Genomic DNA, 19,655 nt, shown 5'->3' with positions numbered 1-19,655 from the left:
ATTTTTCTCCATCATCCATGGCTTTGAATAGAACACTTCTCTGAAGAAAGGCTGGGATGGCATCTGGGGTTCCTCTGTCACATGGACAGCACATGGCTGGAGTCTGCTGGTCCTCTCCAGGGTTTAGCTTCTGGTTTCCGTGGCTTTCACCAAAATGTTTCTGGGCTTCTGTCTGAGCTTCTCCCAGCGGCAAAGTCTGGGTTACATGTCTTAGCTTCTTTGCTTGCTTCTCATGGGGCATTTCTATCTAAGCATCTCTGACAAATGCTGTTTTAAATTTTATATTAAATGACACTCCTGCATTTTAAATTCTGAATATGGACATTAAATTGTGACACCCTTAATTGTCTAAATAGAGAAACTGTTTCTGAAAGCGACTCAGTGTAAAAGGCCCAAGCAGATTAGCTTGCTGTACTTAATGATAACAAGCTCCTGTTGCACGTATTAGAGGGAAGAACCAAGTATTTCATCTGTAAGAACAGTATGCAACCACAGGTTACAGGAGGGAAAGATCCTGAATCACTCATACCTTACTCTGAATTTGATGGAAAAAAAATCACTTTTCTTTCTGTTATTGTGTCTGCTTCTGGCTCCAGGAAGACTAAATCAGAGTGACAACAAGAGAGATACAGGTCTCAGAAAGGAGAAAGACAGACAGAAAGACTTCCCCAAACTTTGCCTAGGGAAGGCTCTGGAGAGGCAAAGAATCAAAAATGACTTCAGAACTAGGAGCAGTCACAGACAACCAGGACTCAAAATCCAGAAGCAATAAAAAGAAGAGACTGGTAAATTCAGCTCTATATACACAAAAAAATTTTAAGACTATTTTGAAATACTTTCAAACTTGCATATTTATTGTTATAAAAACAATACAAACCCCATACAGAGAACCTATCCTAACCCCCTAGATATCCAGATCTACCAATTTTAACATTTTGCCACACTTTCCATATCATTCTATCCATCTATCTATTATCCATCTATCTATCCATTCTGTCTATACCATTCTATCTATATCTTTATATCTATTTGTCTTATTTCCTGGCTGCCAAAGAAAATACTGTCAATGGGTTGGCTTAACCAATGGGAATTTATTGGGTCATGGTTTTGAGACTAGAAGTTCAAAATCAAGGTTATCATTAAGGCAATGCTTTCTCCCAGAAGACTTTGACATTCTGGGGCTGGCTGCTAGAGATCCTTGGTCCTTGGCTTTTCTGTCACTTAGCTATGCACATGGTGGCCTCCCCTGGCTTTTTGGTTCTGTTGACTTCCAGCTTCTGGCTGCTCCCTGTTTTCTGCCTCCCCGCCCCTCTTTCTTTGTGTGGCCTTCCCTTTAAAGCCTTCAGGATTAAGACACATCCTGAGTCAGGCCACACCCTAACCAAAGAAATGTCATCGAAAGGTTCTATTTACAATAGGTTCACACCCACAAGAATGGATTAACTTTAAGAGCATGTTTTTCTGGGGATATAGCTCCAAGCCATCATAGTCCACCCTCTGGGCCACCAAATGGTATGTTCTTCCTATAAAGTCTCATCAGAATTGGTTATGAGTACGGTGTATCCTGAGGCACACTTCCCCTATTGGTGGACCTGTGAAACCTAGAGAACAAGTTATCTGCTTCCAAAATACAATGGAGAGACAGGCATAAGACAAATATACCCAATCCAGAAGGGAGAAATTGGAAGGAAACAGGAGTCATGGGTCACAAACAATTCCAAAATCCAGCAGGGCAAATGCCATTAGATTTCAAGGTCTGAGAGTCATCTATTGATTGATGCTCTGTCCTGTGGTCCTGATGTAGCAGCAACCCCACCTCTTCCAAGTGTGTGTGCAGTGGCCATGCTCTCCCCGAGCCCTGAGGTGAAGGGCTCACACTGCTCAAGCATCAGGATGGCAGCCAGTCTCTCCACAAATGCTGGGACACACAGACCCTACCCTCTCCAAGCCTTGGGATGGTGGCCAGGCTCTCCACAAATGCCGTGGCATAGACCACACAATCTCTGAACATTGGGGTGGCAGCACTCTCCCTGAACAATGAGGCATGAGGCCTGCCCCTTCCAAACACAGTGGTGAACCTGCCCTTTCCACAAATACGGGTGGGCCTGCTCTTTTGGCCCAAGGTGATCTCTTAGGTCCAGACCTCAACTTCCATGGTTCTGCTGTAGAAGTCAATCTTCCTTCAATTCATACCTTCACTGTCCATTTCAGTCCAGGATGGCAGTGGTTCCACTCATACAAATTTTGCAAAATCTTGTCAGCTTTGCATGAAGTTCACAGGGGTCCAAACCATCAGACAGTAGAACCTTCCACAGATCCTTCCTGCATAACTGCATTTCCAATCCTGACTTCCACTTAAATGGCTGACTGGATCCATGTTCAGTTAAACCCTCACATGGAGCCCTATTCTTGAGGACTCACTTTCCAGGGTCCCTGATAGAGCCACTTCTGGCCCTAGTCTCAGAGCATGCTATCTGGGTGGGCTTAGAACTTTCCAAATCATCAATTTCTGGTTTCTTTGTGCTTATGAGTTCATTTCTCAGCTTACCCCTTTAATCTTTCATTCCACTATAAGTGGCAAGGGGAAGCCAGGCTACACTTCCCATACTTAGCTTGAAAATCTCCTTAGCTAAATATCCAAGTTCACTGCTTTCAAGTTCTGTCTTCCATCCAAAAGCAAAACTCAATTTTTCCAAGTTTTCTGCCACTAATAACAAGGATCACCTTTCTTCCAATTTCCAATGATACATTCATCATTTCCTTCTAAGGTTTCGCCAGAAGTACCTTAATGTCCATATTTCTACCAACATTCTATCCATGATGAATTATGTATCCTCTAAGTCAATACATACTTTCTCTATGGCTCTCATTCAGTTTTAGCCCTCACAATTCTTCCAGCCTCTATCCATTACTCAATTCCAAAGGCATTTCCACATTTTTAGGTATTTGCAATAGCAGTACCTCACTTTCCAATACCAGTTTTACTTTCCTAGCTGCCAAAACAAATACCATGCAATGGGTTGGTGCAAGCAATGGGAATTTACAGTTTTGAGGCTAGAAGTCCAAATTAAGGGGTTATCAAGGAGATGCTTTTTTCCAGAAGACTGGTGTTCTAGGTCCTTGGTCCTTGGCTTTTCTGTCACATGTGGCGTCTCCTGGCTTCTCCTTTTGTTTCCAAGTTCCACTGACTTTCAGTTTTTGGCTGCTCCCACTGGCTTTTTTTCTTTTCTGTGGCCTTCCCTACAAGGCCTTTAGTAAAAGGATTAAGACCCATTCTGAATCAGTTGGGCCACACCCTAAATGAAGTAACCTCATCAAAAGGTCCTCTTTATAATGAGTTCACTCCACAGGAATGGATTAAGTTTAAGAACATGTTTTTCTGGGGTACATAGATCCAAGCCACCACACTATCAATCCACTTTCTGAACACTTGAGTACGGGTTGTATACATCCTGCTCCTTGAACACTTAACACAGCCATGTATATTTCCTAAGAACAAGAATATTCACTTATGTGCAATTATCTTAAGTAGTTATTAAGTTCAAGAAATTTAACACTGACATAAAACTTAGTCTATATTTCAATTCTTTTTATATGTCCCAATAATGTCCCTTTGAGCCTTTTCTCCTTTGTTAAATCCCATCCAAGATTATGTAATTGTCACTGTCTCTTTAGCTGCTCTTTTTAAAAAAATTGTGGAATGTAACATATTTACATAGAAGTGATAACTCTCCAAGTGCAATTTAACAAGTAGAGAACAAATTTCAAAGAACATTATAGGTTACAATTCCGTAGTCTCAGTTATTTCCTCATTATGAAATATAACATATATACAAAAAGTTAGTATCTTTCAAAAGTTTGATTTAACAAGTAGATATACAGGAAATTTCCAAAGTTATATGAGTTACAGTACCATAGTTTCAGTTGTTTCCTTATTGTGAAATACAACATATATACAAAAAGGTATGGCTTTCAAATTACAATGTAACAAGTAGCTACAGAACAAATTTCAAAGGGTGCAATGTGTTACAGTTCCACCATTTCAATTCTTTCCTTTTATCTATTCTAATACCCTAGCAACTAAGAAAAAGCAAACTACATAAAGATTTAGTATTCATAATTCTTTGTTAAATGCCATCTTGTCTGTTGCTACCCACTCCCCTAGTTTAATCACTTTCCTGATCTTCAGGGATGTCTAGGCAGTGACCACCCTAACCTATTCATGTATAACAGTATTCTAATTGTTACAGGTAGCTCTGCACTGGAATTGCCATTGACACGTGATGAAACTAAAGGAAAAAGAGGTACATAAAATGTTCTGTTAGAAACAAAAGGCACAGCTTGCTACCAAGAGAAAGATCTGACTGTACAAAAAAACTAAAATGGGAAAACCAAAGGGCCATTCAAAAAGATCTCCTTGAAGTTATGAAACAAAAGATAGAATCATCTGAAGATGGAAACAGAGGGAAAATACTTGGAGCTAGATTATTACTATTTCCTCACCATTTTCTAAAACTGGTCTAAAGTCAGGAAGAACTTTTTCAGCAGCTGGAAAAATATGCACAAGAACATGTTTGTCATTCAATAATACCACTGGCACATTTAAATTTTAAAAATCTAATTGTGGGATTTTTTCAGTTTCTTGATTTTTTCCGCTTTATTTTATATTGTGTATAGTTTGTCATTTTGACTAGCACTTCATTAACCGCATCTGCATCATCATTAGAATGATAATATATCTAACATTTATCTCTTATAAATTCATATTATATACGACATTCTGATACTTTTCGATTTGAGTCATACAAAATGTTTAGTTTCATTAATTTTCAGTTTCATTATTTCTCAGCTCTTTTATAAAATACCACTATTAATACCAGCACTATGGTATTGAGTGAAACAAAGCCCAAATACCCACAGAGGGGAGATGAACAGAGAAAACTCAGACAGGGAGCTCTGAAGCATTTAGTTACATAAGCCAATAAGTCCCCCTAAAGCTTTAGCCAATCTGCGGTAGGTTTTCTGTTGCTTGCAGCTGAGCACACGCTAACTGGTACTCACACCAAGTTCCTCAAATGCAACTTACCAGGTCTGTTGCACCTTCACATCCTGTGGAGACACGTATTTGGGTCTCCGGCAAACCTTTCTGATCGCGCCAAAGAGCAGGTTTTTCTGAACAAAGGCTGAAAAACACATTTATATATATACACACACACACAAAGAGAGGAGGAAAATGCTTTATAAACACAAATTAAATAGGATGGGAAACTATATAAATGCGTAAGGCCCAGAATTAGTCTATTAAAAATAAGCCAGTTTTATACACTTCAAATATTCATAAAGAAAATAGCTATCCTTAGGAGAATGGATTTAATGAATACAAGAATGATTAGTAATTGACATATCAATTATATATGAGTGCTTTCAAACTGTTCATTCCAATCTTGTTTAAACTATTATTTTGCTTAGTAATTTTTCCCAGCTTGGATATAAAAAGCTTCAGCCCAGTCTGAGACCAAATTACCACTTCTTGAGTTAGTGGGATTTAAAGTTAATGTAACAATTTTACTCTTAAGAACATATTTTTTAACTTGACAAAACTTACTCAATAGTAGTATTTCTCAACCATTTTCAACCCATACCACTTTTTACTAAACATCACCCACCTCTATCTCCCCCTGCCCCCACTCCAGATTCTCATATTCATCCTCAGGCTCAAGGTGACAAGTGTCCCTCAAATTGAGAAATCTTGGCTGCCTAGAAGTTAGAGTACATATCTCCACCCACCAGGAAAACCCTATCAAGTTTGACCTTATGCTATTAAAAGTACAAAAACATATTCTTCATTTAAAAAACATTATGGCATTATATATATTACTATAATACATATATTAGTATTTAGCATTACAGTGCCTGAAATTTACCTCACTGCACTTGAGCATAAAAGTGTGATCACCTGAGTATGTGTCCCTTAAGTTACGCTATAGCCTGGGTGTTAATCAGGAATGCTCACTCCTGACAGGTCTACCCCCGTTCTAATCAGGAGATCATAAACCAGAGACAGCTATACCACAGCCCTTCTGTTATTGTTTCCACTTCCATTGATGCTTGGCTAATCAGCATACTTAAACAGGTTTTGATTGGCCTTTTGATTAATCTTAAATGGACTTTCACTGGTGAAATGAAAAGATATTCAAGATACGTGAACTGGCTAAATATGTCAGACATGTTCCCTAACCTTCCACAGATAAGGTAAAGTCAGGCCTTTTCACTACTTTGTCCTTAAAGAGAATACCTGGGCTAAATCCCTAAACAGTCTTGGGTCCAGCCCTGACCTTGGTGGACTTTGCCTGTCTGATGGAGGCTAACAGGACAGCAGTTCTGCCTCTGGAACCTTGGCATCTGTCTCAGGTGAATCTCTGGTGACAATAGTCCCTAAAAGGTCAGAGCTGAGTCTTTCCTGGTCCTACAGAAGTCATTTGACCTGTTGAATGGGATTTTGTTTGTTTGTTTTTTTAATGTACTTGCTTCCTAGTAAATATTTAGTTAATAAATATGTATGTGTGTGGCAGATTTTGCTCTGAGTCTTGCTTTCATTATACCAATTAGTGAAGTTGTGAGGGAAATAGCTAAAACTTCTCCTGGCTACTGTTATCTATCAAAAGAAGAAAAAAGAATTAAAAAAAAAAAATTACACCCACCCAAAATAATTTAAGTCAGTCTGTAGTCACTATGCTTTTTTTAAAGTGTACGTATATGCCTCTCCTCACCATCACCTTGAAATTTTGCTATGTCCCCTGGGGGCTGTTGTCTAGGCTGAAAATGATAAACATTGCAGCTGATATTTTTGCTTGGTCTGTTTTGTTACTTTCCATCTATTTTAAAAAAATATTTCAAACTATTAACAGCAGCAGTCAGATGAATCATAGTTATGGAGACCTGATCTTTGAGGGCAGCCCTGACTTCAATTATTTCAAATATCTCCCATTGTCCCCTTTGGTCCACTTGTGCTTGTCAGACTGCGGTTTGCAAATCATATCACTTAGAGTTGTTCTCCAGCAGGTGAAGGACTGGGAAGCAGTTCTCATGGCAAAGTACAGTAAAATTCTAGGTTCCCTGGAAGGCCGTGTAGAGGGAGCAATAAGTCTACCTTAAGCAAAACCACAAGTGCTACAAAACAAACAAACAAAAAAACAACTGGCTAAAAGCAGGAGTTAAAGTGGTTTTAGAATAATTCACCAAAAACACTTTACTCCCCTCCAGATAGAATGAAGATCCACAAAAAGAGAAAATGGTAAACTGCTTTAAAGGAAAGCCTACTTAGTCCCTTATAAAATGTTGAGCATTCACTTTGTATCACTTTCTGTTTCTTAGTTGCTGGGTATTACAATAGCTAGAAGGAAAGAATTGAAATGGTGGAACTGTAACACAGCACCCTCTGAAATTTGTTCTATAGCTACTTGTTAAATTGTAATTTGAAAGCCAAACTTTTTGTGTATTTGTTATATTTCATAACAAGGAAATAACTGAAACTATGGTACTATAACTCATAACAACTTTGGAAATTTCCTATATATCTGCTTGTTAAATCATACTTTGAAAGATATTACCTTTTTGTATATATGTTATATATCACAATAAGGAAATAGCTGAAACTGTGGAACTGTAATCTATAATATTCTTTGAAATTTGCTAACTACTTAAGTTGCACTTGGAAAGTTATCACTTCTATGTATATATGTTATATTTGACAATATTAAAAAAATGTTGACCATTCAAAGGACTCCGTTTAAAATGTGAAATACAGGCAAAACTGAATTGAACAGAACTGGACTGATATATCCATGTAGAAAGAGCTTAAGAGAAGTTACAGCAAAACCAAAACAAACACACAAAAATCCACACTGATTTCACAAATTGGTCATTGCAAGAACTGGCCAAAGGTGTGTGATGCCCACTCTTGTCCACTAAGCCAATGAGTACAAATCTTTTAATTCCCAGTTTCAGGACACCGTGAGTACACTAAAATCTGCTTCCCAGTAGCCTTTAATTAAAATGTGTGTCCACCACTCATTTAACCCAGCATTCCATCTCTTCAAGGGCTCCTACAGAAAAAGATGGTATTGATACTGCCAGACCAGGAAGTGAGAAGACAAGCATGCCACTGCAGAACCATGAAGGTTTATTCTGACATAGAAGGACTCATGCATGGCCGACAGAACAACCCACCACTGCATACAAGCGGACCTGCTTCTCCCTCCACACAAAGGGCTACAGTCTTCTTCTCCATGTCTTCTCTTCTCAAACCCCCTAGGCACGTTTACATCCATCTCCCCTTATGGATGACAGCACTTGGGGCAGGGATCACAGCAGCCCCTTCCTGCCTGGTACCAGCACAGACCCTCATGGTGTATGTGAAGCCACTCCACTGTTAGTGTGAAACAGGCAGAACCAAAGGTGGCTTGGCTCCGCTAGTGAGCACAGTGGGTCCAGAAATACCTTTGAAGTCTAACTCATATTCGTGCTTTCCAGCTTTGAACTTCAGCATCGCTGCCTGGGCATCAGACCCTGGTGTGCGGTATGCCAGGTAGGCCTTCTCCAAGTCACTGCTGCTGATGGTCACGGGGTGTGCCATGCCCTGCAAGGGGAAAGCCAGATCCTTCATGAAGGCCAGATCCACAATGAAGAAGAAAGAGGCCGGGTGGTGTCCTCACCACATTTTGGATATGCCCACAACAGATCTTCATGTCATGGGAAGAGGCAGAGAGGCAGGAGGGAGGAGCTGGGGGTGTGGCAGGAGAGGGAGGCAAGAATAGCAGCCAACATGACTGTCTCCTAAGAGGTGCCCTAAAAAATGGAAGACAGTTAATATGGATCTTGCTAAACAAGATAACAGGAATGGGAGAAATGGGACAGAGGATATTCAAATGACTCAGAATGGATGATACAACAGCTCGCATGAATGTCAAAAAACAGCAGTGAGCGCTCAAATGCTGCCTGGCTTATCAGCCTGAGCAACGTTGCCTCCTCTTGGTCTGTTTTTGTTTCCATCATTCTTTAATCAAAGCTCAGGCCTCCTTACTTGTTTTCTTTTTCTGGTCCCTTGGAGGGCTCTTCTATTTTTTAAATTTTCCTTTTTTTCCTTTCTATTACAGATTTTGATCTCATCCTCTCTACAACTGCCTAAAAGATAGCTAATATTTTGGGTTGGACTGGCCAAGTTTGAACTATGGCTTCCAAACCTATATACCCCATAACCTTGGCAAATTATTTTAACCTCTCTGAACCTCAGTTATCTCAACTATACAACAGGAATAATAACAATATTGTACCGTCTTCAAGAGGTTGGAAAAATAATTAAAATAAGGCATGTACAGTACTGAGCACAGTGCCTGGAACACAAAACACTCAATACATACTACCTGTCATCAACTTCATTCTTATTATAGTTGATATTGCACTGATAACTAAAATGAGAGTTATCGGATCTATCACTTCCTCAGTCCCCATAACTTCTCCCTCTATCACTACCATCCTATCCTTCTAGGTCACAAGTTCTAAGTATTATGAATAGAACAATCAATAAAACAAGACCCTTGCCTGACTTCAGGTAACTGAGTGAAGCATTGGGGAGGGGAGACAGCTAAACGTTTCAATGCAACTCAATGCATCGGGCTCAAAATCAAACACAGGTCTGCAAGGAGTGCTATAAAAGCAGAGAATAGCATTACTGAGAATGACCAGGACAGAGTGGGAACCAGTGAACCCCTGTAGTCCTTTAAGGCTACACCATTAGGCTGAAGTAGGGGAGGAGAAAGATTGGCAAAGAAATCCTTCTAGATAACAAAGGGAAAGGAAAAGAAAAAGAAAAATCCCTTCCACCCTGGCCCAAGGAAATTAAGGAAATTAAACAAAGAGTGGGGAGAAACAGAAAGAGAAGGAAAACAGACTCATACATCATGCCCCGCCTGCCAAACCTGAAGTCAAAATCCCTTGAGGAGTGGAAAGGTGGGGAGATGCAACTGGTGCAGCAGAAAGCAAAAAGCAAAGGGATTTTAAAGCTAAACCTCCCAACTGGGATCTACAAGGAGAAACCAACAATGAGCAGTCACATTAGTTTTAAGCTGAGGAAGTTCTGAGTTTAGTTCCTTGGGGCTCCAGAGAAGTTCCCATGTGGCCTTTGGCAATACCAGGAGGTGGATGACAGTGCTGGCTGAGAGCCAAGGAGACAGGCGGCATCAGTGAGGGCCAAGGTGACAGGGAGGCCCATGAGCCCCACCAGGCAAGTGCCAGCACACCACAGCAGTCATGGCCTGCAGGAGCAGAGGCCCGCAGGGTAAGCAGTGACCAGATGCACAAGGAGCACGAGCCTCTCATGCCAATCGCCCTGCCCTAAGAGACAGAGGAAACTCGTCTGTACATCCAAAAGGCTTCTCAGGCAGGGCAGGCAGAGCAGAGACAAGACCCTCAAAGACCAGAAGAGATGGAGACAGCAAGTTTACATTTCTATATTCCTATAAAGGGGGAAGGTAGATGCATGAAAAAGATTCTATTAATTATAGGCAAACAAAGAAGGTTAAAAAGGCCTCCTCTAGAAAACATTATGCTGAGTGAAAAAAGACTCAAAATAACAAATATTGTATGATTCCACCATATGAAATGTCTACAATAAGCAAATTCAGAGAGACAGAAAGCAGGCTGGAGGTTACCAGGGATGGGAGGAAGAAGAGTATGGAGAGTTATTGCTTAATGGGTACAGAGTTTCTCTTTGGGGTGATGAAAAGTCTTGGTAATGGATGGTGGTGATAGCAACACAACATTGTGAATATAATTAACGCCACCGAAGTATCCACTTTAAAATGGTCAGAATGGCAAATTTTATGTTAATGTATGTTACCACAAAAAAACTCTTTTAAAAGACCTTCCTTGAACCTCATTAAAATGATATAAAGGAGTTTTTAGAAGGCATAAATCCATAAGGACAAAGAATGGGAAAACAAACAATGGCACATGAGATTTTTCAACAAAATGGAAGATGGAAAGCAGATGAGAGTGGTAGCTGACTTAACAGACCCAAGAAAGCCAAGCTCAGTACCTGCTGGGAGGGGGCAGACGAGGCTTGCCTACCTGCACCAGAGAACCCAGAAAGGCTCAGGAGCTGGAGATGCCCGGAAACTTGGAGACTGGTTTAAAGTGTTAATAAGAAGCAGTTATCTCCTAGGCCAACAACCAGCACCTTGAAGGGATTTACCTTCTGGAGAGTGAACCTAAATGACCCCAGCCTGACAGAGCCTGGCTAAGGGTGAGAGAGCAGAGCTACCCTAAAAACAAGGAGATAATGCAGACAAACTCTGCTGAAGAAAGAGGAAGCCCTTCAAGGTTCTCAAGAAGCCAGCAGCCAGGTGGACCCCCAACCACATGGGGCTCCACAGGATTCCTGGAGGAATGGCCAGCCAAAGAGAAAACACCAGGAGGAAAATAAAGCTTCCATAAGTTCTCTGTACACCAGTGTGGAATGTGTAAAATGGTGGCCCCACTGTGCTAAACGGGCATTCAGGAGGGCAGAGCAGTGAAGTCACAGAGGTATGTAGGGACAGGTGGCAGCAAGGGCGATAGGATGCCAAGGGCTGCCACAGAAGGACTTGAAAGCTGAATGAAGGAGAGCTTGGAACTAATCCTCCAAGCATAGGACAGATACCAGTGGGTGGGACACGGGGCAAAGCACGTTAGAAAAATTTCTCTGGCCACAGCTCAAAGATGGCTTTGAGGTAGCAAAGACCACACACCTCGGGAGGCAAGTGAGGAGGCTATTAGAAGCAACAGAGGGACAAGAAGAGAAAGGCCAGAACTGTGACAGGGATGAAGAAGAGGAGCACGTTTTGAAAAATATTTTGACAGTAAAATCTAGTCTTGATTTCCTGATTTGAGGGTGGACAGGAAAGAAGTCTAAGAGGACTGCCAGGTTCCTATCCCAGGTGATGGAGTAAGCTAGGAAACATGTGAGGGGGAAAATGGGTGAAAGGGGAACCATTAGATTCAGTTCAGAGCAGCTCTGAGCTGTGCATGGGGCATCCAGTAGAAATATTAGGCAGGTATCTGGATACACAAATCTGAAATTTGAAGAATCAGGTCTGGAGAAAGAGATTAGAGACCACTCAGTATCGTCAGCACTGTCAAAGTATCCTTGATATCACTCAGGACAAACATGTGAGTGGGTAAAACAGAAGATGGGCTAGACCCCTGGGAAACCCCAACATTTACAAAGGGGAGTGGAAAGAAGAATCCCATGAAGGAGACAGAGGAGGAGCAACAACAGGGCAGAAAGCCAGGAGCATTAGGAGGGAGTGGGCAACAGGCTCAGCAAAGGCTAGAAATGCTGCTGGAATGGCCCTTTGCCTTCAGTCTGGCTGGATCCCACCTGCACAGGTACTCCATGAATATTGACTAGATGAACAAGTGATAGTGGTAGAAGTCAGATTTAAGCAAGTGGAGGAATAAATAAATGGGAGACTTTCCAGTAAACAGTGATGGGTAGGTCTTTTGGGGTCAGGGTGATGCTTCCTGGAACCTAACACCTAAGAAAGGTTGTTTAATGCAGGAAAATTTGGTGGACTGAGACTAGGAATACCTTTACATACAAGATTAGGTTAGGTGTGGGAGCAACTATGACCTGAAATTTTGGGGTAAATCCTGAGCTCAAACAGAAAAGAACCTTGCTTTTCTGGGAATCAAGAGTAAGTTGTTTTGAACTGGCAATTAGCAGAAAGCGAAGCAAGAATCCAAATATGGGGTTATGCCAGAAGTGTGTGGGAAAGGGTGGACTAGAATGGACAGATCATCCTATGAAGCTGTCAAACTTACAGTGGAAAATGAGACTATGCAGCTGGAGCCCACTCATCCACATCCACACCCCACCAACACATGGGTGTATCAATAGTATCTACATAAAGTTCATCCCTCCCAAATTCTCAAACTGTTCTAGAAGAGTTTATGCACTTTAACTGACTATGCTGTAATGAAGGAGAAATAGCATAGAAAAGAAAAGGGAGAAACTAGTCCCCGAAGTTGTGATAATCCAGTTGTCACCTAGGGAACCTTAGTTATGCCCAGGGTCCCCTCAGGGCCCTGTAGTATCCCTTCGGCTCCCAGGGAGCTTTTTTCACTCCCATTCCCTCTCCGAGAAGTCAAACAAATCACTGAATGAAATGTTATTCATCTGCATTTACTGCGCTTCTCATCCACCATTTTTGCATCTTATCACCAAAGAAGCCTGATTCATGGAGCTTGATTAGCCACTCCTGATCATCATCAGGCTATAGGATCTCTCCCTCATGCTCCTAACAAGTCCTAGACATGTTACAGAACCTCTCTCAAAAGCTACATGCTTCACAGCAGTCCCTAAACAGGATCCACACAGCAAATAAGGCAGAGACCCAGGATGCCTGAGAGGGAAAAAGGTGGTGGAAAGAGAGGTAGGATGGACAAGCAGATGAGAGAAGGCTGGTGCTGGGAAGAAAGGAGTAGGGGAAGAATGAGGGCTCAAGTCAATGAGGCCACTGCTGAGAACAGACATTTCCAAGTGACCAACAGGCTGTGGGGCAGCAATACTTTTCTCACTCAATCAGTCATGTATATTCCTGACTACATACAATGCATCAAGCATCATTCTAGGCATGGAGGACATATCAGTGGCAAAAGAGAAACAAAACTCCCTGCCCTCATAGAGCTTATAGTATAGTGTTGCCAGAGAGGGAAAAAAAATACTTTAAGTGCAGTTAAGAACAAGAAATTCAAGCCTCACTACAGCTTTTTACAACTCAAGAGTACAAAAATATATCAGATCCTATCCCAGTTTTCATTTTAGAAAATGTACCTTCTATGTGTACCCATACAAGTGACCATAAAAGTGACCTTTTAATCTGATCTATCCATGAACACCTTCAAATAACTGACAGGAACAGTTATTCATTCCAGATTGATCACTGCTGTAAGTAAATTTTCTTGTGCTTGATCACCTTCTGTAAAGTTGCTATTACACAAAGGGCAGAAAGCCAGCTTGGGAAAGTCTTAAACCTTATGCTGCAGCTACAAAAACTTACCTACACACACAACAGAGTACCTACATACATTCCAGAGTACCTGTTCAACGAGTAATAGGAGCATCTTTCTACCCCATTGAATGCAAACCAATGAAAAAATGTGATCTCACTACAATTTTTAGTCATTCAGTTCTCTGTAGCCATTCAAAGAAGAAACCTCATACAAAGGAACCCCAAGTTACTTATTTTTGCTGTAAATCCCCCAAAGCAAGTGAGTCATAAACAGATATTCTGGGGTCCATCAAGAACTTCCTCCCTAATAATCCCTGAGCTTATGTTTGGAAAGGCTCCTCTATCATAAATTCTCATGAAGAAATACTCACTCCCTTTCCATCACACTTACTTGGTTTCCATATTCCTGCCAAGAACCAAGCTCATCAGTCCAGTACCAAATCCATTCGGTTGTGAGGATGAAGTGTGGAGGTTTGGTTACTGAGGAGGCTGTGGAGAGGCGGCGAGCCCGGGCAGTACCATACGTCATGGAGTCAAAGCTCAGACAATCAAAGTGCAGTTTCTTGGCTGACTGAGCACAAAGGATCCTGAGGGGAAAAAAGACAGATTGGTAATACAGAAGATCAATTATCCTGAAAATTCTTCCTATACAAAATGCAGAAAAATGCTGGTTAAAATATTCTTTTAAAAAATGCATTGCAGTGCTGGCAGGAAAGTAAGGGAAATCCCTAGAGGCCAAAAAATTAATAGCAGTTAACATATATTGAGTGTTTATTGTGAGACCACTTTACGTATATTAACAAATTTAGATCCCATAACTCTATGTGGTTATTCTCCTCATTTTACAGATGGGAAAACAGAAGCACAGAAAGGTTAAGAAATGTATCCAAGGTCAAACAGCTAACAGATGGTAGAGGGGGGGTTAAGTAAAACAGCTGGGTTCTAGAGCCTGATTCTCAACCACCAGGATAAACTCCCTTTCTGAATGCTACACTGCCTAAAGAAAAAAGAAAGGTGTAAAATCAGAAAGGTAAGTGAGTACTAAAGCCAGTGGTTGTTCAAGAGCACTGTCAATGCAAAATGACAAAGAGCCCTGTTTTTAACAGCAATGGGGAAACTGGAAAGAAAATATAAGGCCAGGGTAAGGAAGGGTGTCAAATTTCAAGGGACACTTATGCATAAAACCAAGATCCTCACAGGCTACATATGCTTAGTAAAGGGAGGCAAGGGGAGGGGAACTGCCTTACAAAGGGAGGCAGCAAAGGAATTTGCCTACATTGATTCTGGCTCTGGATGGAGAGGTGATAATTTCCCCTGAGAATTCACAATCCACAAGCTGGACCTCACAAGTTTTAGGCAGATTCACGCTTTCAGTGACAAAGAAGAAACTAAGAAACTACAGGCTGAGACTTAATTTTTAAAAAGATCCAAGGTAGTAGCGCCCAGAGAAGCAAACAGAAAACCTCTCTGGAGGAGCGTATCTTCAATCCAGGTCTCAAAAGAATTTCCACAGCTAAAGTTTCAAACATGAGCTCACAATCAAATAAATCACAAAACCAAGAAATAAAACACCATGAGCCAAAGTCAGCAAAAACAAACAGAAACCATCAAAGGCTACAAACATGACAGTTGTCAGATGCAAATCTAGAAAGTGTTTTAAAAAATTAAATTGGGTAGCAAAAGTATGAGTAAAGATCAAAAGATTAGGAAACTTGATCAAGTAAATTTGAAGGAAACACAGAACTTTTTAAAGTAAATAATATGATATTTAAAATTCAAAACCACGGTGGAGCTCAGATAAGGCCAAATCAGTGAACTGGGAGACTGAGGTGAAGAAATTCTCCCTAATGCAGCAGCAGCAGAAAAAGAGAATGAAAAAGAACTTAAGATACATACAAAAGAAAAACTGAGATCCTAACATGTGCCTAATAAGAAGCCAGAAGGAAATAGTGATAATAGGAGAGAAGCAACACCTGAAGACATCACAGCTGAGAAGCTTCCAGAATTGATTTAAATATAAAGCCTTTGATTCAAAAAACACAACAAACTACACGTGGAATAATTAAAAATAAAACCACACATAGGCAGATCTTAGCGAAACTGTAAAACACCAAAGAACAAGATATTAAAAAACAGCCAGAAAAAAAAAAAAAACAGATTAGCTACATTTTGACTGACAGCTAACTTCTAAATAGAAGCAATGGAAGTCAGAAACAATAGAATAGTATCTTTGAAGAGCTGAGAGAAAATACCCAACAAATAATGATGAAACAAAGGGCACTTTTGAAAAACACAAAGTACATTCACCACCAGACTCTAGCACACATAGTAAGAGATGAACTTGAACAAAAATAATCCATGAGAAGTGTGAGGTGCAACAAGAAATAGAAAAATCTAAAATTGTAAATGTGTAAGTTTAAGCAAATATTGACTGTATAAAACAATGATAATTTCTAACTTCTGTACGTAAAAACATAATTGTTACAACACTTATAAAACACATTGTATATGTCATTGTATATGGTTTAATTCATTTAATACATTAACCCTATGATGTAGAAACTATTATTTCAGCTATTCTAACATATGAAGAAACTAAGGCAAAGAGAGGTTAAGTAATCGGCCCAAATTCATTTAAATAGTATATAAGTCTCAATGATAGAACTAGTCAGAATTCAAATGTTCTAGGTTCTTTTATTGTTTGAGAGAAAGATAAAAGGTACAGATTAGCTTAAGCTTTGTTAAGTTAAAGTGCCTATTAAGATTTCTAAGGTAACCACTAAAAGAAAAGAAATTTAATCTATGACTTCGAAACTAGTAGATGGGGGAAAATATTAAATGAGGAAGAAAAAAAGACAAAAAAAAAAGAGAGAAAAATATAGGAAAAGTGGGATGAATAGCAAAAACTAAAATGGTAGGGTAGAAATAAAATCAAATGCTAGGTAATCACAATAAACGTAAATAAACTAACTTTGATTAAAAGAAAAAGATTGTCAAAGTGGAAAAAATCCACTTCTATGATGTTTACAGGAAATATACTTAAACATAAGTACTAAAGGCTTAAAAGTAAAAGAATGCTAAACTATAAAGTAAAGCTGGGATAGCTATATTAATATCAGACAAAACAGAATTAATACAAAAATCATTACAAGAAATAAAAATGATCAATTTATATTGCTAACAGACTCAAGTCACCAGAAAGATAAAAATTTTAAACTTGTATATACTTAACAATTGTAAAAATATATAAAACAAAAATTAATGGAATTACAAGGAGAAACCAACAAATTTAATAAGAGATTAACATACCTCTCTCAGTAACTGATGAAAGAACCAGACAGAAAGAAATAAATAAGGATACATAAGACTGAACCACAAAATTAACAAGCTTGATCTAAAACTGCATCAAAAATTTTTAGCACACATAAAATATTTACAAAAACTAATCATGGCTAAAGTAAGTCAAACTAGTAAGAAACCATTATCACAAGGTCTACATTTGACCAAAATACAATTGGTTTGAAATTAAATAAACAAACAAGCAGATTCAAAATACCATTAGAAATAACCCAAGGGTCATCTAATTCTTAAGATCAAAAAAGTCAAATGTCGGTTTTGTTTTTGTTTTTTTGTTTTTTTTTTTATTTTTTTATTTTGAAATAAATTCAAAGTTATAGGAACAGTTGCAAAAATAATACTAACCCCATGCAAAGAATTCCATCATACCGTGACCTCCCTCCCCCGATAACTCAATCCACCAACTTTAACATGCTGTCACATTGCTATTTCTTTCCCTCCCTCCCTCCCTCCATCCCTATTTATCATCCATCATCTATTGCTCTGTCTTCTGAACATATGAGAGCTAGCTGCACATATCCTTGAGCATACACTGTAATTCACGTATACACTTCCCATGAATGAGAACATTCTTTTATGCAATCCCATTAAGCGCAGCTACGAAGTACAAGAGATTCAACGATACAAAGGTTACATTCTATACTTCCTTTTCCTTATGTCTCAACTGTGTCCCTTTGAGCCTCCTGTCCTCTATCCTCCAATCCCATCCAAGTTCATCCTTGGCATTCAATTGTCATCTATTTAGACTGTCTTTTTTTTTTTTTTTTTTTCAGTTGTGGAAACATATATACAGCCTAAATTTCCCATTCCACCCCCTCCCTAGCCTTCCATTAGTGGGATTAATCACATTTAGAATGTTGTAACGCTCTTTCCCACCATCCATTACTAGAAATTTCCCTTCACCTCAAACAGCAACTCCACAATCATTTCTTAACTCCCCATTGCCCCTTCCCCCATTTCTCTTAACCCAAACTCTACATTTCATCTCCATGGTTATATTCTCTGATAATTTCTTTGTGTTTACTGTGGGGCTTAAAATTAACCTCTTAAATCCCTATCAATCTTGTTTTTCTTTGATACCACCTTCACTTCAATAGGATACATAAACTATGTTCCTATACTCCTTCATTCCCCCACCTTTATATAGTTGTCTAAAATCACATATTTTACATTGAGTTCAAAACCACTGATTTGTCATCAGAGTGTCTGTGTAATTTATATCATGTAGGAAGTAAATAGTGGAGTTACAGTTCAAAAATTATTGACTTCTATTTGTATTCCATTGTGGTTGGAGAATGTGCTTTGAGTACATTCAAATTTTTTTTTTTTTTAATTTCTTGAGGCTTGTTTTATGTCCCAGCTTATGGTCCCTTCTGGAGAAAAGACCCGTGATCACTAGAGAAAAATGACTGTCCTGGTGCTTTGGGATGTAAGGTACTATATATGTCTGTTAAAATTCTCTGTATCTCTTTCTCCTTTCTCTGTTTCTCTGTTGGTAGGGCTCCCTTTAGAATCTGAAGTAGGGCAGGTCTTTTATTGGCAAAATCTCTCAGCATTTGTTTGTCTGTGAAAATTTAAGCTCTCCCTCAAATCTGAAGGAGAGCTGTGCTGGACAAAGTATTCTTGGTTGGAAATTTTTCTCTCTCAGAATTTTAAATATGTCATGCCGCTGCCTTCTCATCTCCATGGTGGCCGCTGAGTAGTCACTACTTAGTCTTATGTTGTTTCCTTTGTATGTGGTGAGTTGCTTTTGTCTTGCTGCTTTCAGAACTTGCTCCTTCTCTTCAGTATTTGACAGTCTGATCAGAATATGTCTCAGAGTGGGTTTATTTGGATTTATTCTATTTGGAGTTCGCTGGGCATTTATGCTTTGTGTATTTATATTGTGTAGAAGGTTGGGGAAGTTTTCCCCAACAATTTCTTTGAATACTCTTTCTAGACCTTTACCCTACTCTTCCCCTTCTGGGACACCAATGAGTCTTAAGTTTGGACGTTTTATTTTATCTATTGTATCCCTGAGTTCCATTTTGATTTTTTCAATTTTTTTCTCCATTCTTTCTTTTGTTCTTTCATTTTTTTGTTCTGTGGACTTCTAGGACACTGAGATGTTGTTCAGCTTCTTCTAGTCTTGTATTGTGAATATCCAGAGTCTTTTTAATTTGGCCAACAGTTTCTTTTATTTCCATAAGATCTTCTATTTTTTTTATTTACTCTTGCAGTGTCTTCTTTATGCTCTTCTAGGGTCTT

The 19,655-nt window shown here is 39.4% G+C and overlaps 1 protein-coding gene across 2 annotated transcripts in view; it reads right to left on the bottom strand.

The window, feature by feature from the left end:
* PARP12 (poly(ADP-ribose) polymerase family member 12) overlaps positions 1–19,655 on the bottom strand; it is a 75,390-nt gene that overhangs the window by 8,863 nt on the left and 46,872 nt on the right. For both annotated transcript variants that reach the window (XM_037836031.1, XM_037836032.1), the window contains exons 6-8: positions 14,443–14,638; positions 8,500–8,638; positions 5,087–5,183 (exon numbers count right to left, since the gene is read on the bottom strand). In XM_037836031.1, the coding sequence (XP_037691959.1) occupies positions 5,087–5,183; positions 8,500–8,638; positions 14,443–14,638 (432 nt within the window). The remainder of the gene's footprint in view (positions 1–5,086; positions 5,184–8,499; positions 8,639–14,442; positions 14,639–19,655) is intronic.

This window comes from Choloepus didactylus, chromosome 5 (genome assembly GCF_015220235.1).
Source record: "Choloepus didactylus isolate mChoDid1 chromosome 5, mChoDid1.pri, whole genome shotgun sequence".
Lineage (NCBI taxonomy): Eukaryota > Metazoa > Chordata > Mammalia > Pilosa > Megalonychidae > Choloepus > Choloepus didactylus.
This window is presented reverse-complemented; position numbering and strand designations above follow the sequence as displayed.